The sequence below is a fragment of the Canis lupus genome, chromosome 31 (genome assembly GCF_003254725.2).
Source record: "Canis lupus dingo isolate Sandy chromosome 31, ASM325472v2, whole genome shotgun sequence".
NCBI lineage: Eukaryota > Metazoa > Chordata > Mammalia > Carnivora > Canidae > Canis > Canis lupus.
In genome coordinates, this window is record NC_064273.1 from 15,029,443 (window position 1) to 15,054,390 (window position 24,948).

A 24,948-nucleotide genomic window follows, 5' to 3' on the forward strand; every position below is an offset into this window, starting at 1 on the left:
GTATCGGGTCTGTTAGCGAATGGAAAGAAGGGACCTGGGGAGGCAGAAGAGAGGAGGTGGGGCTGCTGAGCGCACTCTCTTCAAAGAGGCTCCAGTTTTTAGGGGAGGGGCCGGGATGCTCCGCGTAACGGGAGAGACGAAGTAGTTAAAAAAAATCTTGCTAGCGAGGGGCCGGAGCCTCGGGATGTGGGTATATAAGGGCGCGCCTCCAGCGCAGAGCTGCTGCCGCTGCTGCTCCTGCTGCTGCTCCTGCTGCCGCTCCTGCTCCTGCTCCTGCTCCTGCTCCTGCCGCCGCCCGAGAGCCGGGACTGGGCGCACCGGCCCGAGGCCCGCGGGGAGCAACCGGGTCGGGTGGGGCCCGAGCGGGGCTCCTGCTGCACCGCCGGGGCGGCCGCGGGACCCTCCCTCTGACTTGGTTTCCCCTCCGCCGCGCCCCCGCCCCGGTGCGCTGCGGCCCCCACACCCGCGCGGGAGGCCGGGCGGACGGCGATGAGCGCAGGGGCCCGGCCAGCGGGGCTCGGGCGGCGGGAGTAGGGCCCGGCGGGGGCGGGGGCGGGGGCGGGGGCTCGAGCTCCGGCGGCGCGGGCAGAGGGCTCCGAGGCTGCCCGCGACCCCCGCGCCGCGCCGCGATGAGCCGCGCGCTCTCGCTGCTGCTGGGCGCCGCGCTGCTCTGCGGCCCCGGGGTTTCCTGCCGCCGCGTGGTCAGCGGTGAGTCGGGGGCCGCGGATCCCGGGGGTGGGGCACGGGGCGGCGGGGGGCGGGTGCAGACGCTGGGGAGACGCCGTGTTCCGCCTTCTTCCCCGCTCCCCAGAAACGCGCACCGAGAAAAGTTTAAATTTTTTGGAGGTGCCTGGTCCAGCAGCTGCGGCGCGCGCTCTGCTGCGTCCTCGGCGGCGCAGCGTCTTCCAGGAGCCCTTTCCACTTTGCTTCGTGACGGAGTCGGCCACGGGGCAGGGCACCCTCCTGCAGCCGGCTCGGGAAACCTAAAGCCCGGAGAACCCTGCAGACATGCCACCCCCTGTGGGCCCGGCTCCACTTCGGTCCCCCGCTGGGTCCGCTCGGATGGTGCCTGAGGCCAGAGCTGCTCCCCTGGGCCGCTCGCAGACTCGGGGGCACAAAGCCCTTGTTCTCACGGCGGCCTGACACTGCTGAGCGCTGTGTGCGGCCTCCTTTCCTTTGCCCACGCACACCTGGTTCCAAGGTAGGGACTTCTCCGGAGACAAGTCAGGTGCAGGTAGGCTGAGGGGCACCTGGCAATGACCACGGGTTGCTGCACACAGTAGGCGCTCAGTTAGGGGGCTGGAGGCAGTGCCAGGGAAACGGATCAAATTGGCGAGCTTCCCAGCATTCGCTCTGGGTTTTTTCTTTTTTTTCTTTTTCTTCGACTTTCACTGTTCTCTGGTTGAGCAATACCTATCACACTCACCCTCTCTTAGTTTTTGGGAAAGTCTCTTAAAAAACAAAACAAAACGGGAAGATTCTCAAAAGCTTAGGATGAATGAATAGTGCCTCATGTGAAAACCGAGCGTAACTATCCCCCCTGAAATTTCTTGCAACGGTAATTAAAGTGGTGCAATAAGTATCTGTTGAATGTGTGTGGGCGTGAGTTTTAAGTGTGGATTTTTTCTAAATGTAAAAAGCGCAAATTCCTTCTCACATTCTGTCCATCTGTAGAACAGGTGCCACTAGAGGTAAGGATAAATGACAAGTGGTATCAGCCTAATGGGTACTGAAGCCAGACCTTTGGAAACTGGCATGTGAAGCTTAATTGTTGTTGATCTTCCCCTCAGCAGTATGTGATGTTCTGCATCTTAAGAATACAATTCTTAAATGTCTACTTATCGATCACTCTCTGCTAACTTTTTGGCCCTCTGGAGACACTGGAATTAAATACCCTGTGAACTGTCATTAGGACATGCGTGCTGCTTACATTTGGGGGGCATGGGGAGAAAATCAGGCTCTTTGCATTGATAAAATGAAAACTTTTGAGTACCAAGTAAGGATGTTACAGGAACTATGCACTAGATCCCTTTCCCCCTAATTTAGCTTTGAAGAAAAAGTTCACTCTATAGACCTATCTTAATATGTAAATTGCATATTTGACTGCCTTTGTGTTTATGAGAATTACTCTTACAAATGAATGAGCAGCAGAGACCAGGCTTTTAGCATATGGTGTGTTTTAAACTCACAGAAACACTTCATTGATACTTAAATAGTATCCTTTTGGTATATTCTTGTTTATATGCCATAAAACTTGCAAAGGAGAAGGATGATATGGAAACTAAAAACATAACTTAAAAAATTATTGATGTTTATTTTCTGTTCTATTGTGTAAATTGTTGCAAACCTTTTGTTGTGTTTTTCTATTAAGTATTTATAGGCATCTTGTAGGTGACATCTGGAAAATTTCTAATTAACTGAACATGATCTATTTGATTTAGCATAAATGATGATGTTTACTTGATATCAAAATAATTACTTAGTTATGGCTTTCTTATGAATAATTTAATTGCCTTTGGCCATAAAAATTCACATTAAAATTTAACCATTATAAGTTTGTGGCTTTATCCTTTAAAGATAAATTTTTAAAAATATATTTTAGCCATAATAGCATGAGTACAGACAGTCCAAAACATGACATGCTGGAAATAGTAGATCTAATGTCTGCCTTACCAGTGTTAAGTTTTGAGTGGTGCATCAGCTTTTTCCTGCCACTGGGGACCATTGACCGAAATTTTACTCAAGTGTCTATCAAGTGAAACAAGCTCTTTGGGGGCACTATTAGGAACATCCTTATATAGAATGCATTTGCTGTTTGTTAGATATCAGTACAACTATTTGCAATTTCTATGTAGTGTACCAAAATAATTACTTTTCCCAGAAAAAAAGACAGGAACTCACAAAATAATCCTTTATAGAAATTTTCTTCCTTTAAGTACTTCAAAATATTCAATAAGATACTTTCCAATACTTTTAAATACATCACTATTTTAAAACTTGAGAGCATTATTTATAAATGAAATAAAAATATTTTAACAAGAAATAACATTTTTTTAAAGATTTTATTTATTTATTCGTGAGAGACACAGAGAGAGGCAGAGACATAGGAAGAGGGAGGAGAAACAGGTTTCATGCAGGGAGCCGGATGTGGGACTGGATCCCAGGACCACGGGATCACACCCTGAGCCAAAGGTAGACATTGAACCCCTGAGCCACCTGGGTGTCCCAAGAAATAACATTTCAAACTTCATCATCATAATGTGCCCCATAAGAGTTAATAGCATCTAATTAGTTAGTTAACAGGAAAGTATTTTTATAGGTTAGTGGTCATGCTTACTTTGATGCACAAATATGTAATAAATTATATAACCATGAGAGTAATTTAATAAATTAAAGAATATTTAATGAAAGAGTATTTAATGAATTTATGAGTCAAAGTTGAGAACTACTTTTAGGATCTTAGATTTGCACTGATTTGTTGCTTTAACACAGATATGTAGAGAATATTTGTGGGGAGTACAACCATTTAATTCTGTTACTTGACTGGGAGAGAATGACATCTTTAGGACAAAGGTAAGAGGATTTTACTTATGGGGACTTGGGTCCATATGAAAAAGAAGTGTTCAGGGGTGTCTGGGAGGTTCAACTGGTTAAGCATCCGACTCTTGGTTTCAGCTCAGGTTGTGATTTCAGGGTCGTGGGATCAAGCTCTGCACTGGGCTCTGTGCTGGGCATGGAGCCTGCTTGAAATTCTCTCCTTCTGCACCACCTCTCTCTTCCTCTCTCTCCCCCTCCCCCTCTCCTTCTCAAATAAATAAGTAAAATCTTTTTTTAAAAAAAGAGGTATTCAAAATTCAGGTTTCTAAGATGGGAAGATATATCTGAAGATCATATGGATATTTTTAAGCATTTGAAGTGTTTTGATGTAGTGTGTGTGTGTGTGTATTTTACTCTTGCTTTTTCTTTTTAGTGTTCACAGCAGTGATCCCCAACTTGTTATGCAACAAAATGGCATTAGGTCAATTTCATGGTACCTCCAAATTTCTGCAGAAAACTTTAATACATATTATTTTGAACTCATTAAAACTGGCCTGCATTGGGGCAGCCTGGGTGGCTCAGCGGTTTAGTGCCACCTTTAGCCCAGGGCACGATCCTGGAGACCTGGGTTCAAGTCCCACGTCAGGCTCCCTGCATGGATCCTGCTTCTCCCTCTGCCTGTGTCTCTGCCTGCCCCTCTCTCATGAATAAATAAATAAAATTAAAAAAAAAGTTTTAAAAAATTGGCCTGTATTTTATTTAAGAGACTGGGTGATTTAGACACATCTCTTTTATTGTGCAGATGCCACAGAATTATGCAAATTAATGTGTGTTGACCAGTAGTCTATAGATTATTGTAATAGCAAGGGAGATAGGAAAAATCTGCTGAGCATACCCCATCCTGTAGTACTGTTCCATGACATCATCAAAAGCATAAAGTGATGACAGTGCAGTTTTCAAAGATGCAATTACTTTAAGTATCTCTTGGGCAGGAAAGGAACAAATTAATCTTATTACCAGTCATTTAATAAATTACACATCTATCATTGCCATTACTCCTTAACTGCTATTTTTCATCATTTTATAGTTTTGTTTTAGGACTCTTTTTCCTGAGGATAGCAGTATCTATTACATTAATGTTAAAAAAGAGGTGGTATTATATGGGGTCTAGAATGGAAATCCAGCTGATGTTCTTACTAACAATTTTTACTTTTTATAGCAGCTTTCTTTGCTGGCACTTGGCATACAGGTGGATGGAAATACACAACTGGCAGGCAAGATTATTTCTTTCACTATTGTAACATATTACTTGGTAATATAACATGCCTGACAATTTGACTATAGTTGCAATCCTTGTAATTGGGAAAAATTTATTTGGGCTTTGCTTTCTTTAGAAAATTAAAGGGCTTGATAAAAAAATAGTTAAGGCTAGATATGGTTTGAAAATATGAGATAGATGTTCCAATATTTGTCCCATGTCTCTGTGTTCAGTAACAGAAAATCCACAATCTGCTTAGAAGAACAGACTCTGTTTTTTTAGAAAAACAAACCCTTAATGCACAAGCCCTTGCATATACCAGCAATGCTAATCAGTAACAAATCAATTCTGATAATCATAACATAGAAAACATGCATCATGCATGTATTCATCAATCCCTTTATTACCAAAATATTTCACTTTAGAAAAAATACTACATTTGGGACATATATGGAGGCAGCATGAACCTCTGGGTAAAGGCATGGACTATGGAGCCAGACAGACTGCCTGCTTCTAGACCCTGACTTAAGAGCTGTGTGAATCTGGCAAAATATTGAACTTTTCTATGTTGCCTTGCTCATTTTAAAAAACGGATGAGAGCTACATCATGAGACCTATAGTACAGGATTGTTGGAGGGTTAAGGGGTTTGGACAGATTCAGGCGGATTGGGTCATGCACAGACAGTACATGCAGAGAAGCTGAGAGGGAGCTCAGTATGCAAGCCCACCTAGAGGGAAACACAACTTTTTCTAGCTGAAGAGCCTACATCACCAGGAGAGAACATAGTTTCATAATTTACCAAAATTGTGCTAGCCATGAGACCCTTCATGCTAAACTATTGATAAATTTCTGGTGTTATGATTATCAGTGCTTCTTTAAAACTCCTTTTTAGGTAAGAAAACTGGCCAGAAAAGTTTGTCATGTCCCCATGCATACCCACAGTTCAAGGACAGCTCTGGCATTCAAAGCCAGTTTGAATGGAGGCTTTAACCTTTAAGTCACACAGGTACTTGGTTTGCCATTTGTTATTTAGATCTCAGCTTGAAATATGCAAATTAAAAAAATGAGTCTCTTTCCCTTCTCAAACCTTGTGGTATTTCCCAAGGGGGGAAGATAGGACTTGCAGCTGCCACCACTGTCCACAAAATGACCCAGAACTACAGTTTTGAGTTTGTTTATCAATGCAAGAAAAGAGGTCCCAGCACACTCATGATAGTGCATTATGCATTTAATTGCACTATAAAATCAACATTACAAAAATGAGCTATTATAATAAAGAATGTTTTAATTTTTTAATAAAGAAGGATTCTTAAGAAGTTGGTGTAATATTGAACACTGAAAGGAGGACACTGCTTGAAAGCATTTCTTTTTAGTTTAGAAGTGTTGGCATTGCTGTCAGAGTTTATGTCACAATGTATAATGTGGGACCAGCCCGTTTAGCAATGTGATTTTGGGGAGACTAAGAAAGAATGATAAAAAACAAATTATTTTGTGGAATTCTGGTAAAATATCCAAAGTTCAGTCAGTCAGGTTTGGGGAAGACTTGTCATGTAGATTCTCTTTTATACAACTTTAAAAAAAATATTTTATTTTTATTCATGAGAGACACAGACAGAGGCAGAGACATAGGCAGAGGGAGAAGCAGGCTCCCTGTGGGGAGCCTGATGCGGGACTGGATCCCAGGACCCGGGGATCACGTCCTGAGCCAAAGGCAGATCTCAACCACTGAGCCACACAGGTGCCCCCAACTTATTTATTTATTTATTTTTGCAACTAAAAGTAGATCATGATTGAATCATAAGAATTCATAAGAGGTCTATGCTTTTATTGAAAATTATGGTATAAATTCAACTCAATATTGATAATATATGACTATAGTGTAAGGTACAAGAAAAATGTATTGCTTTACTAATAGAGGACTCAACTGTCAGAAAGTTAATAAATATAAGCAAAATAAAACTGAATCATAGATCGCTTCTATTTAGGAAGAACAAAGTAAACTGCCATAACTTAATAAGTTTGGCCTCACTTTTGTATCTTGCCAAAAACATTTACTGCCAATAGTTAGCTCTAAAGGAATTTTCATGACTATAACAAAAGACAAAACCATCTATTCGTGGGAATAGTAGAATAGCAGAATCTTAGTGGTGACAATGGTAGGAATGTTTATTTTAGTAGGCAGTACTGAGAATTATCCTAAGTAAAAGTGCAAGTATACGTATGTAGTTCTGTATTGCATGTGTGTATAAAATTAATAGGTGTAGAATCCTAGGTGGTAAGTCTTTTGTAACTCTTGTAAATAAGCCAACAATCAAAGGATGTCTGTCACTGTAATACTAGGTGATGTTTAATTATTGTTAAAGTTTGCCTTAGTGTAACTGTTATATGGTTATCTCAATATTTATCTAAATACTTTATGGTTAATAGAATAGTAGATGCAAGTAAATGTAGTATATGGAAGGTTAGAATTCCTCTTGTTCAAAATAGTCAATGGAAGATTTTGTCTGAATGTAACGTTTAAAGATCAGAGAAAAGGAGATTCTCCGTGTGATCTCACAGAATGAGAAGAGAGGTCATTGTAATGGTTCTCTAGGAAGATTAGACTTTACAGAAGTGGGGAAAGTTGCTTCCAAAAGGTCTGTATTAATGGAACTTTTCTGGGAATTAGGGCAACATTTGTTTCCCAGCTGTTGGGAGTTCCACTGCCGTGACAGCCAAATGTGATCAGCTGAAATGGTGGTGAGCGTTCAGTAGCTTCTTCTGCTGATTTTGCTGCAGCTTGGACCAAATTTGCACAATAAGGCAGTAGTTGGTAGTGAAATAGAAATGGATGTGAAGAAATCCAGTGTCAGCTTTAACTTACTGTATATATAAATGGTAATAAAACTGGGCAATGTATCTATAATTTTCTGTAAACAGCCTTGCTAGATCTGAACGGCTAGTGACTTTTCAGTTCAAAATCTGAGGACACAGCTGATATTCAGTGAATACCTTGGAGTTAATATCTCCCTGTGCTAGTGGTAACTGGCCACTGTTCTGATCCCCTGACAGTCCCTCTGCTATGCAGCCACCATAGTCTCTACCTCCTCACCATGACCCTGGACCACTCCATCATCCACAACCAAAGAGGGGAATGCCTGTCACAGACAGTGCCACAGCCAGCTATCATCTAGGACTTCTGCAGTATCAGTCATTACTTTAAATACAGTCCCTGCCTTAGGTTTTTCTCTTATTAGTATTATTTCACTGTAGACTCACATGGTGATGTTAGGAATTTCCCCATTACACTAAAGTTCTCTTAAGAATTTCATTCAAAGAGCTATCTTAATTTTATAAATGAGTTAATTCTTGTCATCATTTCTGTGTCCTTACCATAAACAAATCTGTGTTGTATTTATTTTTAACATATCAAAGATAATGAGCAGAAATTGTTGGCATATAAATCATAGGTAGGCACCCTCTGAATGTGTGCTGGCTTTGTTACATAAACAATTTTTACTCGTTCAAATGCCTGACTAATTTAAAAAAAATATTGGCTCCTTTTGACATCTTGCAAAACAATGTTGGTGGATAATTTAATATTTCAGAAATGCTGAAGTCAAATTCAAGTCTGAGAGTTCTTGAGAGTAAAAAAATTGAGCAAGTTGAAAGCTCAAGGGAATGCAGTTGAGATATATTTTGAGACTTAGAAATATGTAAAGGATGTAGAAGAAGAAAATGGAAATAGCTTGCTTTAAAAATGCAAGCACAGAACTTACTGGGCTTAATGACATTTTTAGAATATTATCAGGAACAACCATTTTAAACAATGAAGTCATCACAAAATCTAATAATAAATTAGGAGAAATTAAAATAAATAATTGTGTTAGAATCAGCCATTGGGACTTCCATGTTTCTCTCTAAAGGATTATTTATTTCAGACGGATTTGTCCTCTTGATGTCTCTTTAATTCCATTTTCCTGTGGTCATTCATACTAACGTTTTATTTTTCATTAACAATTAGTTAGGGGCAGTCCGTTAATTTGTGCTTATTATACAGTGTGTTGCTCCCGGGTCCAGATCACAGTTAATGAGACAGAGAGGACACCCGGCTGGCTGGCTTGCCTTGTTGCAACTATTTTATTAGAGGACTCTCCTCAGCTTGTGCCAAGATATTGAATGCCTATCAGTCAAACACTGTGGTGAGGTTAATGGCCTCCTGATTTCTGCTCCCTCCTGACTCTGAGTGTCCTCATAGGTCATTAATTGCCAATTCTGAGGGAGAATGGATGTGATACCGATGTTGACTCAGTGTGATGTACTGTAATTAAGAGTATAAAGCTTGAAGTTGTATTTTTTGGGTATAATAGCACTCCTCTCCTTCCACTACTGACAAATTTTCTTGATCAGCTACAAAATTAAATACCTGGTAAAAAAAAACTCCAATCCAACAAGAATCATGTTTATGCAGACAAATCTTTTTTTTTTTTTTTTATGCACACAAATCTTAAGAAAGCAGGAAAGCTCTGCCTTAATTTCTTAGCACAAAGTAATTTGACTTCATTTTACATAAAATTATTGGTAGTCTGTTTTCTGAGACCAACTCTAAACTGAAATCGGAAAAAGATGAGAAAAGTAATAGAGGCTATGGGCAGGTTGGGAATAAGAAATAATGACAGAGGGACACATGGCATTTTTAATGTTGACAGCAGACATCAGAAGTGAACCAAAGAAGCTCTGAAAAACAAAACAAAACAGGATGGCTGTTCTGGAGATTTCTCTGTATAATTGGCTTACTTGTCAGGTGGTATAAGGGGGCGGATGTAAACAATAGAACAATGGGAATTCCACTGCTGGTAGAGTTAGTTAAATCCTGTACAGTGTAATATCCCTGGTGTGTCTCTATTATGACCTGATGTGATCATCTGCAGTTGCAGTTATGTCACTGAGTTATTAGGAAAAGTTATTCTGCTCAATACATAGACATATGTGAAATTCAATTCTGAGAGATTGTTTTATTTATTTTATTTTATTTATTATTTATTTTTAAAAGATTTTATTTATTCATGAGAGAGAGAGAGAGAGGCAGAGACACAGGCAGAGGGAGAAGCAGGCTCCATGCTGGGAGCCTGATGTGGGACTCGATCCCGGGTCTCCAGGATCAGGCCCTGGGCTGAAGGCAGCGCTAAACCGCTGAGCCACCCGGGATGCCCTGAGAGATTGTTTTAAATCAAACTTTTGTTGCCTGTGTATTTAAATCTTCACAGATGTTGTTAGAGCAGAAGTAGAGCAATAATGTTGCACAATGAAACTTGATAAAAAGGGTGATATTCCATTAAGAGGTCTCAAAATTATTTTAAGCTTCATTTGGGGTTCTGGCATATATGTATATGTATATATATGTATATATATATATATGCCGTATATGTATGATTTTTAAAGTATATGCATATATATATACACACATATGAATATAGTGACTTTAAAAATCTTTAGAGATACAGGATAGTTGGTTTAACCAAGTGCTGTAATTCATAAAAATTCTTAAAATACAAGTATAAATAAAAATTACATTTTAAATTTCCTTCCCAAATTCTGATTATTCTCTTTATTTATTCATACATTTTGGACATTTTGTTGCTGCCAGTCTTTATTCCTAAAGAAATATGCAGTAAAACTACCAATCGTTAAGATTAACCATGGGGAAAGGTAAATTTAAATGAATTTGGATTTGAATTGAATGAAATTCTAAATTAGGGAAAGTTATTTTTTTTCTTTTAAAGTTGTATTTATTTATTTGAGACAGAACAGAAGAAGGGGCGGAGGGAGAGAGAATCTCAAGCAGACTCCCCACTGAGCTTGGTGGCTCCATGTGGGGCTCGATCTGACAAACCTGATATCAGGACCCTGAGATCATGACCTGACCGAAATCAAGAGTTAGATGCTCAACTGACTGAACCACCCAGGAGCCCCTAAATTAGGGAAAGTTTAAAAGAAATGCAGTGTTACTACTTTTAGACTCATAAAGGAGTTAATTTCAACTAGTCCAATAGGGCATTTTTTAGGTTATATTTGAAGTCCTTTTATTTAATGTCTCCATTTAATACATAAATCGGGACTCTAAGGCTGAAAAATAATTTGTTCTCATAAATATCATCTAATTTGTTTTTAGCTAATCAATCAACTGTTTTTAAAAGAGAGGTTTGACCAAATTTCAGTTTACCCTGATGTCTACCCAAGTTTCAAAGATTGATAATAATTAGCAATTGATTTATTACCTGATTTTTGTTTCACATTTAAAATGCATTTCTTTTTTATTTGCTTGTTTTAAGTATTTGATTTCCTAAATTCAGTGGTGCCTTCATGGCTCAGTTGGTTGAATGTCCAACTCAGCTTGGGCTGGGGGCATGATCTCAGGGTTGTGAGATCCAGCATGACCTCCACCTGTCCCCCCTTCCTGAGCATGGGTTCTGGAGTCTGCTTGAAGTTCTTTCTGTCCTCCCTCTCTCTCCCCCCTTGCTCCTCTTCCCTGCACTCCTGTGCACTCACTCACTTTCTCCTTCTCCCTCCCACTCTCTAAAATAGATAAAATCTTGATTCTCTAAGTTCAAACTTGGAAAACTTTATTTGGAGTTTATAGCTCATTTGAGATGTCTATGTAAAAGGATAGAAGTCATTGGCTGAGCGACTGGAGCTCACACATACCATGTTCTATAAAATCAGAAAATTGGCAATGAGAATTTTTTCAAAGATTAATCTAGAGTACTATAGAAAGCTATTCTGTCACTTCTAATACCATATTATATTAATACGTTATTACTGGAATTACATTCATTCTGGCCTCTATTAACTTTCGATTTTAATGTATCTGCTTTCATGTATATACAATAAAAGATATTTACACCTTAAATTTGCCACCTTATATCTTTCATACCTTCTATACATTGCTTTTTTTTTACTTGTTTTTAAAAATTAAATTGTTTTATGAATTATTTTTCTTTAATAATTTTGACTTTTTAGCTCTCTTTTCTCTAGATAGCTGAAATTTCTCCAGCTACTTTTATTTACTGTGGTAGTTTATATCTAAGCCAGAAGAATCATGAGTTCCCTTAACAAAAATTTTCTTGAAGTATGGTGTTTAAAAGTTTATGTTACAGGTTTACTAGGGAATCAATTTGCTTTTAAAAATTGAAAATAATAACTTAAAAAATAAACCCCATAAAATGATTTAGTGGAAGAATCGTTCTTGGGAGAGTGTATCCTGTTTTGATTGGTTCTTTAATCTTAATTCATGGTAGCATTATAAATATAGTTCAGATAATCAACACCTAGATTCTTTTTTTTCAGGCCAAAAGGTGTGCTTCGCTGACCTCAAGCATCCCTGCTACAAAATGGCCTACTTCCATGAACTGTCCAGCCGAGTGAGCTTCCAGGAGGCACGCCTGGCTTGTGAGAGTGAGGGGGGAGCCCTTCTCAGCCTGGACAATGAAGCAGAACAGAAGTTAATAGAAAGTATGTTGCAAAACCTGACAAAACCAGGAACGGGGATTTCTGATGGTGATTTCTGGATAGGGCTTTGGAGAAATGGAGAGGGGCAAACATCTGGTGCCTGCCCAGATCTCTACCAGTGGTCTGACGGAAGCAGTTCCCAGTACCGGTGAGTAGGGATCCTGCAGAGTTGGATGTTCTCTGGGAGACTCAAAAGGGAGAAGGGAGATTTCAGGTTACCTGGAGAGGATGTCAGAGTAGAATAGGCTAAATGGGTGAAGGGGATTATAAGGAGGGCACTTGTCACGAGCACTGGGTGTTACATGTAAGTGATGAATCACTAAATTCTACCTGAAACTAGTATTACACTATAGGTTGACTAATTGGAATTAAAAAAAAAAAAACTTGAAACAGTAAACAAAACAAAATAGTAGAATGAATGAAATCACTTTGGGGCAGCTGGGGTGGCTCAGTGGTTTAGCGCCGCCATCCACCCAGGGTGTAATCCTGGAGACCCGGGATCGAGTCCCATGTCAGGCTCCCTGCACAGAGCCTGCTTCTCCCTCTGCCGTGTCTCTGCCTCTCTCTCTCTCTGTGTGCCTCTCATGAATAAGTAAATGAAATTAAAAAAAAAAAAAAGAAATCACTTTGAGGTGTTCCTGTTGCTCTTTTTATAGAAACTGGTATACTGATGAACCTTCCTGTGGAAGTGAGAAGTGTGTTGTGATGTATCATCAGCCAACAGCCAATCCAGGTCTTGGCGGTCCCTACCTTTACCAGTGGAATGATGACAGGTGCAACATGAAGCACAATTACATCTGCAAGTATGAACCAGGTAGGAAGAACAGTAAGTAGGTATAGCAGATTTTGTGCATATTTGCTTACATTTTTATCTTTACTATTTATATTCAGGTTTCGTTGCCTTTGGCTCCTTTTGTTTCTCTGCTTTGAAACATAGAATGACTTTGCAGCTTGTCATATCCCTCATGAACTGAAATATACTTTATGCTATAGAGCAAACTGCCCGATCAGTTAAGTACAAGGAAGGAACTACACACATGTGGAGAGCTGTCTTTAAGAGAAAATAATATTTATAACCTTAAGGTCAAATTTTGTTTTTGTAAAGAGATTTTATAAAGAATAATCTATTTTAAAATACTGTAAATATTTAGTGTAACGTGTGCGAAGTAGGTAAAAGTCACCAAAGCACCTAGAGTTTTACACATGTGAGCAACAGATCTTTGGATGACTATCTAGTGCACTTAAGGGAACAAAGCAACTCCCTCCTAGAACCTTAGCTTATTGTTTGTTGGCATGTTACTTCGCATGTGCTCCTCCAGGACAGTCAGACTGGTTATAGCTCACTGGCCACGGTGGAAAAAAAGTAGGGGCATGTTCATGGTCTTCCTATTTGTCATTCTTTGGAATATGTCCCCTTGGTTAGCTTTTTGTTTGAAGTCTCCAACTTCTTGCCCTGTGCAGCATGGGAAGATTGCATTGACCTGAGCTATACTTGGTGGGGTTTCCTGTTGACATAGTAAATTTGAATTACTTTGAAGAGGACAGCTCAACTAAATTAATATTTGACCAAAAGTAGAGACTAATCAAAACTACGTGAACTAATTTGTTTATTCACCTAATAAAATCAAACTAGACATTTAGGCTTTGAGATGTTTTTTTTTTTTTTTTTTTTTCTCATCCTCAGTGTTGGGAAGTGTCATTTTAAGTCTTCTGAGGGGCTGTCTACTTGACCTCATAATGTGTTCATGGAAGGCAATTATAATCAAGTACTGCTATTTCCATTATTCTCTTGAAATTACATGATTCCTTTCTCAGAAGACCTTAAAGCACAAGGGATTATTTGGATTAGATTTACCTTTCTCTTATGTTTATCCTGCTTTTTGGTATATTAGTCAGCTTGCTATATCCCTGGTGAGTTTATTCTTTAAAGCCCTAAATCCATCATTACCCTCCTAGAAGCCTTTGCAAAGCCAAATCTGTTATGCACTTATGTTCTTTGTTTTTATTTTTTTTTCTTGGAAAAACATAAAATTGAAATTCTCTGATATTTTAAATTGTTGATACTATGTACTTGAAACTATTGAATGAAAGAAAGTATGTTATAGAGTAGTCTTAGTATTTCTTTCCCCTTTCTTTAGCTTTTAAGTAAACTGTTTGACCCTTCATATATTGGTTTATTTTATTTTTATTTTGCATTCATACTTACCAAATTATTCAGGGCCCTATCAAATCCAGAATCTTGTTTACTTGTTTTGTGTAAGTAATCTAGATTCCTATTACTCATGGAAGAGCATTTAAGATAAAAAATTGTTTTTTAATTCTACATTCTACCTTTATCTTCAAATAATCTATACTTTGTCAATAAGATTCCTTTATATATTTTTTGTTTTTGATGGACATGTTCAGTTTTATAGTTATAAATATGTAACTATATTTATAGTCTTATTAAGATAGTTGAATTTTATTCTTTATTTTAATTTAGATAGTTTCATCTTTATTTATTTTCTATTTGTCAGCCTTCCTTGAGCTTAGTGTTTTATTTATGGAGGATGCTGGTTTGAATAAATTTCTTGCTTATATAGTCAGTGCTCTTTAAGAGGAGGCTGATTAGTTTTTGGTGGTGAGGGGTTTGGAGGAGTAAGCAGTGGTATTTATTAAAATTTATGATTTAAAACACCAATTATTTTGAACTTTATTCTCCAATTACCAGAAGTGCTGTGTGGTTTGAACTTAATCTCCTCCTCCTGCCTCCTACATACCATCTAATAATATGACTAATGATATCTGAAGTAGTAAACAATTAACCTAAGTATGAAGAAACTGAATAACTCACTGACTTTCTCATCCTTTTCTCCATTTTTTATTATTATGTATGAGTTACATATCTATTCTTTGTTTCTATCAGTGTTATCCTAAGACATTTTTATGGGGATACTTCAGAAACTAATTTTTATATTTATTAAAATTGCATTATGCACTCTTGTTCTTAAGACATTAAAAATAGTGTATATGGGATTAAATTTCTATAATATTATTTATCAGAAATCACATCAATTTAAAGATTATTAAGATAATTTTTAAGAATAACCAGTTCTGTGTTGGTAAAATACATAATATCTGTATTATTTGTTCAGCAAACACCAGCTGAGCAGCAACAGGCATAGAATGCCTAAGTTCTGTAGAAAAATGAGCGTAGGGTAGGACTGTAAAACCTACAGGAGGCTATTAAAGTGTTAGAGTGACATATGTGTAGAAGAAAATAATAAATATTATTACAGGATGGTGTATGATAAACTTTCAATAAAGAAAGACTATGTGGCCAAATTAGAGTAGCCAACATAATATTAAAAATGATTTAACATTCTACACTAATACAAAATGCTGCATATGTTTTTTTTTCTTTCCATCAAATGACAAACATAAGCAGAGAATTATATTTTGAAGCAAATGAAGATAAGTTACAGGGTTCTTTTTTCTTACTAATTCAATTTACTTTCACTGAACTATTAATTTAACAAATAGAGCCCTTGGGGAAAAAAATAGGCAGCACAGCGGTACCAGATCATGGTAAGAAATTTTGACATTTTTTAATTGCATGACCACTGAAGATATCTTGTCTCATAAAACCAGGGAAAGAAATAACTTTACAAGCCTTAATTTATTATTATTTTTTTAAAGAAATAGCCACTCCTGGAAAGCAAATCTAACTATGTCATTGTTTTTCTAGGACAGAAATATGTTTTAGCACGTTGTTACTTGAATCATCAATTCCAAATGCAATCCATGTAGTCATCTGCTGAGTGTCATCAGTATAGACATGCTATTGATTTCTAAATACAGTTGGGTGTTGCAAGGATTCACCAAGATCTGAGTTGCAAGATTCACCAAGTGGATACTTTATTCAAAGATAACTAAGTGATGACTTCACAGTTGAATAATTTCATGTAAAATTAAATTCAAAATATAACTTTTATCTGAAATGGTTCAGAAATCAAAACTATGGTATTTACATTATTCATAGACTTTTATTTTCATCTATGTTTGTATTTCTCTTTTATTCATAGACTTTTAGTTTCATCTATGTTTGTATTTCTCTTTTTTATCATTATATATGATGCTTATACTTATTATTTACAGAGATTAATCCAACTTCTCCTATAGAAAAGACTTATTTTACAAATCAACCAGGAGATACCCATCAAAATGTGGTTGTTACTGAAGCAGGTAATGAATTCACGTGTTTCTAACCCTTCTGTCAAAGAGCAGAACCTGTAATTTTAAACTCTGCTTCATGTTGGCACTAATTTTTCTTGTTGCTTGGTACACTAAATTGGGCCTAGGAACTTTACTTTTGAACTACGTTAGAACAGATAATGCTAAGCTAGTTTTTCTTTTTAAGATTTTATTTATTTATTTGAGAGAGAGAGAGAGAGAGAGCACGCACAAGCAGAAGGAAAGGCAGAGGGAGAGGGGGAGGGAGAAGCAGACACCCAAGACTAAGATAATGACCTGAACTGAAGGCAGATGCTTAACCAACTGAGCCACTCAGGTGTCCCCTAAACTAGTTTCTGAACAAAAGAATCTATTTTGTTTCCTTCTTATTTTTCACTTTAAGTAGACATAACTAGCCATAAACTACACAATCTACATGGAAACCTGAATTCAACAACACATGGGCATTATGATGTAAATTGGCACATTCAGCGGCCTGCCAACAGTGGTGTGCTGGTAAATGTTTAGGGAGTGACTGATGTGGAAATGGGTATAAGGGGAAAAGCCTGAATTGTATCCTTTGCAGAGTCCTGTGGTGGTGTGTACTCCCATTTGGCTGATTTTAGCCTAACAAGGTGACATCACTAGTGAGGAGGGTGGAAAGAATGCATACAATCAGCTCTTAACTCAGCTGCCCCTGGCAAAAGAAATAATGAAATCCCAGTGCAACTGCACATTCCCTGATTGGAATTGTCAGAAATTCCTGTTAGTATTAGTTAGGCACTCCTTTTAGGATGGTCCTGTGACAATTGGACAGAAATCTTGATTTATCCTAGTTGATTTGTGAAGATTGAGCCAAAGACTCAGAGTTGCAGAATCTTTCCACAGGTGATCCAAAATCCACGAAAGAGTAGGAAATATTTTCTCTTTTTATTTACTATTATATATAAGGGATCATCATGGTATTTTGAAAAGGAATGAAAATATTTCCTGAATTCTTAAAATCCCTGAAGTCATGTATTGAGGGCTCAAGAAAAGGTGAAAGCATAGCAAGTTATCTCCAAAATACCCCATCACTAAGACCTCAGTTTATATATCTTTTGTTAACAAAGGACATGATGTACAATTAAATGAATAGTTTGATCTAAATCTGGTCACTGACTAGAATAATTTAGATTGGTAATGCCGACAGCTTTTGATTTGCTAACTAAATGTATAGTTTTTCAATTTGCTTTTCTTGTATGGACATGATATTAAACCTTAGTGTGTGTTACTTTTCAGGTGCCTGATTTTAAAACCAGTCAGAACATATAAAGCCAATTAAAAATATTAGTAAATAATTACATGAGGAATATTTTCCCTTTTATGACTCTGAAAAAATGTTTAATAAAGTGATTTTAATCTGTATGGGACTTAAATGTGGCAGTTTTTTATTTTACTAAGAATACCTAGCATTATCAAGTGTGATGAAGCAGGATTAAAAAAGTTATTCATTTTAGAATTTAATTAAGATCAAATCTTTATGCTTCTGGAATCTTGTGTCTCTGGGTTATGACTGTATCATTAGTTAATGTTTACTAATATTTAATATTTTGATTTAATCCCTGAGAGTCTTGCATATCATCAAGGCATTGACCTTATTGGTTAAGATAATTATGTAACCAATAAATCAACAATTATTTTAATAATCAGTGCTTGTTTCTCTAAGTAATAACTGAGGATTAATGAAGTAAGATAGCTAAGATTATTAATATGTTGTGAAAACTAGCCCCTATCTAAATTGCAGATTTAAATAATAGTTTTAGAAATATGGACATTGAACTGGAGCATGGCAACCAGTGAAGTAAGATTTTGTTCTTAATTTTTATCAAACAAATATATATTATTTCATTAGATTATTCAATATTTGGGGAATAAGATTTCTTGGAATTCATTTATTTGTAATAATTCTATTTTAAAGTTTTGGAAAATGTTTATATAATTTTAGTGTTAGAATTTTGCCTCAGCCGTTTCTTTATACTAAGACTGTTTTACTTTTATAGGCATAATTCCCAATCTAATTTATGTTGTTATACCAACAATCCCACTGCTTTTATTGATCCTGGTTGCTTTTGGAACTTGCTGTTTCCAGATGCTGCATAAAAGGTAAATAATTCATATATGTAGAGACAACTTGAAAACTTTTATGTAGGCTTTCCAGAACTCACTAAAAATATTAGTATTAAATTATAATTTTCCTTAAAAACGTTCTGATTTTCATTATCTGTTAGTTTAAATCCAGTATATACAATTTAATGAGACAGGCTTTGTTTATAGGATTCATGAATTATCTCACTTAATATTCACAAGTCGGATGGTGTAGGTACCCACTTATTTTTGTGTTTCAGTTGAGAAGATGGAGGCTTAGATGGGTTACACAATTTGCTTTGGGTCTCATAGCTAGTGTGTGTATGGTGTGCATCTGATATTGAATCCTTTCAGGCTGACAATGTATGTAACTATACTATACTGTCTCCTGTTTATTATGTATAAGCATTAGTGCTAAAGCTTTCCATCTTGACCTGTATATGTCAAGACTTGATTTTTGGGTGCTGTATGCAAGACTTGATTTTTGGGTGCACTCTGTAATATTTATTTAAAATTTTAAGTACTAGGCTTTTGTTTATTTCCAAAGGGTCTTTTGAGTATAGGAAATAAAGTGCAATGGCAAAAACAGGTCACTTTTAGTAGGCAGCCTCAAACAAAATGGTATATCTTAACAGCAAGATTCTTGGGAGTATCCTTTTTTTATCTGTTTAATCATACCCTTGAGTTAGAGGTGAAATTTTTTCATGTGTGTCAATTTATCAATTAAAAAGTATATGAAACATATGTATTAAAAGAAAAAGGATGCTGCATTTAAATGAGAGCATATTTGCTGGAATAAACTAGCCATCTTTGTCAGTATTTTGTTTCATTTCATTTCTATTTCACTTTTTGGTACCTGAACAGGGATCTTTGTCAGTATTTTAAACAAAAACTGAGTGCCTCCATCAGAGAAGGGCCTGCATATTTCTCTTTTGATTTGAGTCTATCTTCATCTGTTTCTGAAATAAACCATAATAGAATTCACTAGGGAAAAAAAGCCCCAGGAAGACAAAAAAACATGAAATAGATGTAAACTATAAATGGTTCACATAAATTGTTTAAAGGAGGACACAAAGCATGCTGTACGAGCTATTTAAATACGACATTTCAAATAATGATAAGTAAGCATGGCAAATTAATACTACACTTTGTGTTCTCTGGGTTTTCTAATACATATGGGAAACACAGTTAAATTTTTTTTTTGTAATGTTTTGTACAGAAAAACGATGAGAGTAAATATCTCATTTCTTCCCTTAATTCCTAAGACTGTAGATGGAAAGATGATTAGTCATTTTGAAAAGCAGAGAAGTAGAGAGAGGATGTGATATAAATCCTCCCTTAATTCAGCAAACTGTTAAGGGAAGAGCTGTAAATAACAAATGAGCTTGAAAAAAAACAATTTTAAAAATATGTAGACATTGTCATTTCTAAAATAAAAATGACTAAAGTGCCAGTAACTGAGTTTTCTCTAAAGTTGGTTTTTCTTCTTCCAAATAGTGTATTATTGTGGAGATTCTATTAAGATAAAAGTCTTCCAGATTTTTACACTTTGAAGATCTGTGGAGCTCTCACTTGTTTGAAATTCTCAGAGTGAGAAAATAAACCAGACTTGAGTACCTCCACATGCCAGAATTAGCTGTAGTGCTTAATTCATTCATTCTTAGATGGTCCCCTTTTCCTTTCTTCCAGGAAAGCAAGGAGAAACTTCACCAAAGACTCAACTCCATTATCATCTGAGTGCCTTGCAGAAAGTTTAAATTCCAATCTGGTACACATAATGGCTTATGTCATTCCATGTCATATTCAAAATAATGACTTATTTCCTTAACCAATAGTAACTCTGAAATAAAATACTAATGCTACACAAAAGTTTAAGTTATATTAATAACTTAACCACCTTTTATTTACCATCTGAAAACATTTCTTGTTTTTCATAAACTTTGCTTGATTTATTTTTCATTCATGTTAGATGACTTTGTAGATAAAGATGTGTTGGTCTTACTTTTTTTGGAAGCAAATCTCCAAAACATATAATTTGGGCATATTTTATTAATAACAAATTCACAGTTAAATGGAAGTCAAGTAAGTAACATTATAGAATTGTATTGCTCAGGCTTGTTAGGAAGAGTTCTTTTCTGTCTTGGAAGGACTTCTGCCACTCTTGGTAGACTGAGAATGGACAGAATGGGACACTCACAGGGTGTGGGGCAGATGTCAGATGCCCATAAAGGGACAATCTGTGGGAGGCCAAAAGTGCAGGACCCCGGTTGCAGGAACCGGAAGTGGTTACGTGTTCCAGGTGAGGGCTCATTCTCAGGAAACTGGACTCAGGAATCTAGGTCTTGATAAGTAGCCTGGTAGAGAAGGACTTGCTTAAACTCTAAAACAGGCATTTATGCAGGAGCCTGAGAAGTGGCCATTTTATGGAAAGAGAGTGAGAAGACAGCCAGCCCTCTACAGGGGCTGGAAGTGTGAGCTCGGATTCTACATCTGACAAGGGGGAAGTTCACTCTCAGATCTCTGGGAACTAAGTTACCCAGGCCTGAATCTACTTTGAACTACATTGGTTGAAGAAACTGAAGCAAAACCAAGCTTTCAGGGACTAAGTGAGTTTACTATAAAACAGTAAAACCGAGGGAAGGAGGGGATTAGGAAGGTCCTCATACTTAGGACAAAAGCACTATTTTGATGATTTGGCATTAAATATAGCATATGTGAATGGAAGAATATCCAAAAAGCAAAATTTCAAAAATCACTGATCAAATAAAATGAAGATTTATGGGTGATTATAATGAATGTTTTTGGTATTATGTTAGACACATTTGCCTGTGTGTGTCTGAATGTGTCTGATTTTAAACTAAGAACGGTCAAACAGGGATCAATTTTATTTTTTTCATCATTTCACATGACCTGTTTACCATCTTCACATACTGGAATAATCTAGAATTTTTTGTAGATATGCTGGTGAGAGAAGAAAGGGTCTGAGATATCTCCATTTGGCCCCAAACATGCCTATTTCCATAAAAAGGGCTCAGATGTTGAACTTACGTCTTCTTATGTTTTTCAGTAAAGGAAGAACAAAAACTAGTCCAACCCAGTCCACATTGTGGATTTCAAAAAGCACCAGAAAAGAAAGTGGCATGGAAGTATAAAAATTCACTGACTTGCTCCAAAACAGAAAATAAAATTGTCAAATTCTGGATCTGCATCAGGAATGGCAGGCATCAGAACATTAGCTTGGAATGGCTTGAAATCTCAAAGGGTCTGCAAGATGAACTGTAAGCTCCCCCTTGAGGCAAATATTAAAATAATTTTTATATGTCTGTTAATTCATTTACAAAATACGCTGTGCTAATGAGTGAGACATGCTTATTTCGCTAAAGGATGCACCCAAACTTCCAAGTACATGGAATGGACTGTGCAGATGAAATTGCCGTCAACACGTCAGAGAACTAACTATATGTGTTGGAAGCAGTTATTTTTGTTTCTGTCACTTTTCATAAGTTGTAATCTAGTTAATGTAATGTAAATTGTACTAAAATTTACAGTGTGCAAAACTATTTTACCTTTACATAAGTGTTTGATAAAAATGGACTGTTCTAATATTTATTTTTATGGTGTTTCATTTTTCAATACATGCTGTTTTGATTAAAGAAATGTATCCCTGTTTACAACTGAATCCACACACATGTAGATGTATTACCATAGAAAAATTTCTTTTATAGAAATGGTTCATCTTTCAGTTTCTCTGCTTTGGGATCAGACAACATTTAGGAAACCTCTTCAGAAATAAGAAGCTATTTCGTTAACTGTGGTGGAAATTTACTCAAATATTTTACTTAGAGGCAAGAATTGTCTAATTTCAATTGTGCAAGACATGTGCCTTACGATTATTTTTAGTTCAAAATTCAACAGATTTTGTAACAACTTTGTTAATAGCTGTATCAACAATATTACACTCAGTCTAGAACAAAAAAAAGTGGCATACACAATATAAATCATATGTCTTCACATGTTGCCTATATATCCACAAGTAGCTCTCTGAGGATTCTGGAATCCATTTGGTCCCTCCCTTGCCCACAAAACAAAGATGGTTGTTTGGGGGCAGGGATTAAGACCAGAAGCAGATGGCTGCAGAGGGGGCCTGAGGTTTTCCCTAGCTCTGTTTAGCCTCTGTCAGCAGGTAAAGTGGTCTCATGGTTGGGACCAGGTGCTTGGTCACCATCACTGTGGAGGTAAGCACAGCACACAGATGTTTCACCAAGGAGACAAACTATGAACTACTGCAAACATGGGTTGGAGGGCATCAATGAGCATGTGTTTGTGTTGAGGATTTGGCTGAGACAGTGAACTGTAGCTCCTCTTGTCTTATCGTCTGCTAGTTTCTTCAATGCTTGTGGCTTCTTCTCAAGAGACTTGTAACTATCTGGTCTTCAAATGTCCCTGTGTTCCTCTTGCGTAAATAAAAAGTTCTTGTTTCTGAAGAATGACCATGGGTATTGTCTAAATCTTTTAAGTGAACAAAATATAGATAATGTTTGCATCAGTACATGAAGGGGAAGACAAGTGACTATCTAGGTAGGGTATGAATGGAAGTTGGGGTTATGGAGGACTTTAAACCTTATCTTTTCCCTGGTAAACCTTTTAAGTTGGAAAATTAAGAGCTTTCATTAAAGCAATTCACAATGAGAGTTGGTTGGCAAAACTGAGAGACAAATAGAAATGAGCGGGCATTGGCTCCCTTTCAGCTGCCTGGAGGCTGAGGGAAGGGGAGGACAGCTGCAATCTAAGCTTCCATCTGCCCATGTTTAGCACTCCCTTTCTCTGCGTGGTTACCCATCTCTGCTGGGATCTACCACTTCCCTCCAAGCTCCCACTGCGTGCATCTCTTCCTTCAGTCAGGACTTGATGGAAGGGACAAAGTGCTTTCCCGTTGTCTGTGCCACCCATGACCACCACAACAGCTGCATGGCAGGAGAGGCAAGGCAATGGGGAAGGGCCATGGTTTTGCCTTTTGTCTTGATCCAGGCTTGCATAGCTCTTCTGGTATCAATTACTAAACCCATGCAATCAACTTCTCTTTTATTAGACAGTGACAGTGAGACTGTCCTTAGAGTTTCTTAAAATTTTAGCTGGCCTCTGAGAAATGAAAAGGAGTACATGGTGTATCTGTTGTTTTTATTTTCAAAACATAGTTCTAATACATGTCTTGAAATGTGAATTGTGAGTATCCAGGGAGTAAAATCAAACAACACACTCTACTATTGTTTCTCCATCCTTTCTAACTGCTCCTAAGATCAAGTCATTGGAAAGGTCTTAAAAAGAGTAGTGTATTTGGGGACTCCTGGTTTTTGCCCTAAGAATAAATACCATATTTGTTTACCAGGAATCTGTAGTGCCCAATTATCTAGCCACACCTTTTTATATGACATTGTTTTCGCTTTCTCTGTTCCCCAGCAAGAGAGACTTTTGGTATAGCAACACATGATTATCTACTATCCTCAATCTTTGAACTTCCCTGAACCCCTACCTACACAGTAGCCCCAATGCCTCTTCAAAACATCAGTAATAATCATTCCTTTCAGATGTAACCCAAATTGTGTTTCTTCCATAGGGCTAGTCTACACTCCTTTAAACCTTACTCTTTCTTTTATTATTTTGGACCATATAGACCCATGCAATTTGTGTGTATGTGTGTGTGCATCTGTATTAAGTAGGTGTGAATTTTGTCTTCCCAAATCAATAGATTTTATGTGGTAAGCTAAATTGAAGTTTGCACTTACTCTGGAAATGATCCAAGAGATTAAAGCAGTGAAGCAAATTCATTTATTCCACATTTTTGGCCTTCTAATGGGTGATTCAACTGTGTCTAAGTAAGTTTTGCACATGTTAAAAACATTCACTGTGAAACACATAGATCAGAAAATAAACATTTGTAACAGTTGCATTTTTTGGATATGTCTGATTACTTTTTGGAAACTTAAAAATATTAGCTTGAGATAAATAGAAGGTATGATTAATCCAGGAAAAAAAATGATCCAATAACAGAATGACAGTATCAGTTTATTTACTTTTTGTTTTGATATAAGGGTGATGCATAGACTTGTGCTTATTTGCTGTTTAATTAGCTTGAGAGGATTGTGCAATCAGTTTAGTCCACATCTGTAACATGAGCTTTAAGCACATATTTTTTATGAGTGGGGAAAATATTAAGGATATGCTCAAGTTGAATTGGAAATACACTTAGATAGAAAAGTGGGAAGACTATTGAGATTCTGAAAATAGCTATCTTAGGTGGAACTAGATAATTTATAGTAGTTCACTT

The 24,948-nt window shown here is 37.2% G+C and overlaps 1 protein-coding gene across 3 annotated transcripts; it reads left to right on the plus strand.

Annotated features, from left to right (window-relative positions):
• The first annotated feature begins 574 nt into the window (after positions 1-574).
• On the plus strand, positions 575-21,910 carry CHODL (chondrolectin). Of its 3 annotated transcripts, XM_025449837.3 has the most exons (7): positions 575-708; positions 12,123-12,432; positions 12,941-13,098; positions 16,422-16,508; positions 18,539-18,641; positions 20,313-20,391; positions 21,691-21,829. In XM_025449837.3, the coding sequence occupies exons 1-7, from the start codon at positions 630-632 to the stop codon at positions 21,691-21,693; spliced, it is 819 nt and encodes a 272-aa protein (XP_025305622.1). In that variant the 5' UTR covers positions 575-629; the 3' UTR covers positions 21,694-21,829. The 3 variants fall into 3 exon arrangements, with proteins under 3 accessions (XP_025305622.1, XP_025305621.1, XP_025305624.1); XM_025449836.3 differs by lacking the exon at positions 20,313-20,391 and having other exon boundaries at positions 21,691-21,910; XM_025449839.3 differs by lacking the exons at positions 575-708; positions 20,313-20,391 and adding an exon at positions 803-1,201 and having other exon boundaries at positions 21,691-21,910.
• Positions 21,911-24,948: the final 3,038 nt, after the last annotated feature.

Excerpts from the sequence above, each read along its gene's own strand:
- CHODL (XM_025449836.3), top strand. The coding sequence starts at position 630 with ATGAGCCGCGCGCTCTCGCTGCTGCTGGGCGCCGCGCTGCTCTGCGGC. Across the intron at positions 709-12,122 it reads CTGCCGCCGCGTGGTCAGCG|GCCAAAAGGTGTGCTTCGCT; the intron begins GTGAGTCGGGGG and ends CTTTTTTTTCAG. Across the intron at positions 16,509-18,538 it reads TGTGGTTGTTACTGAAGCAG|GCATAATTCCCAATCTAATT; the intron begins GTAATGAATTCA and ends TTACTTTTATAG.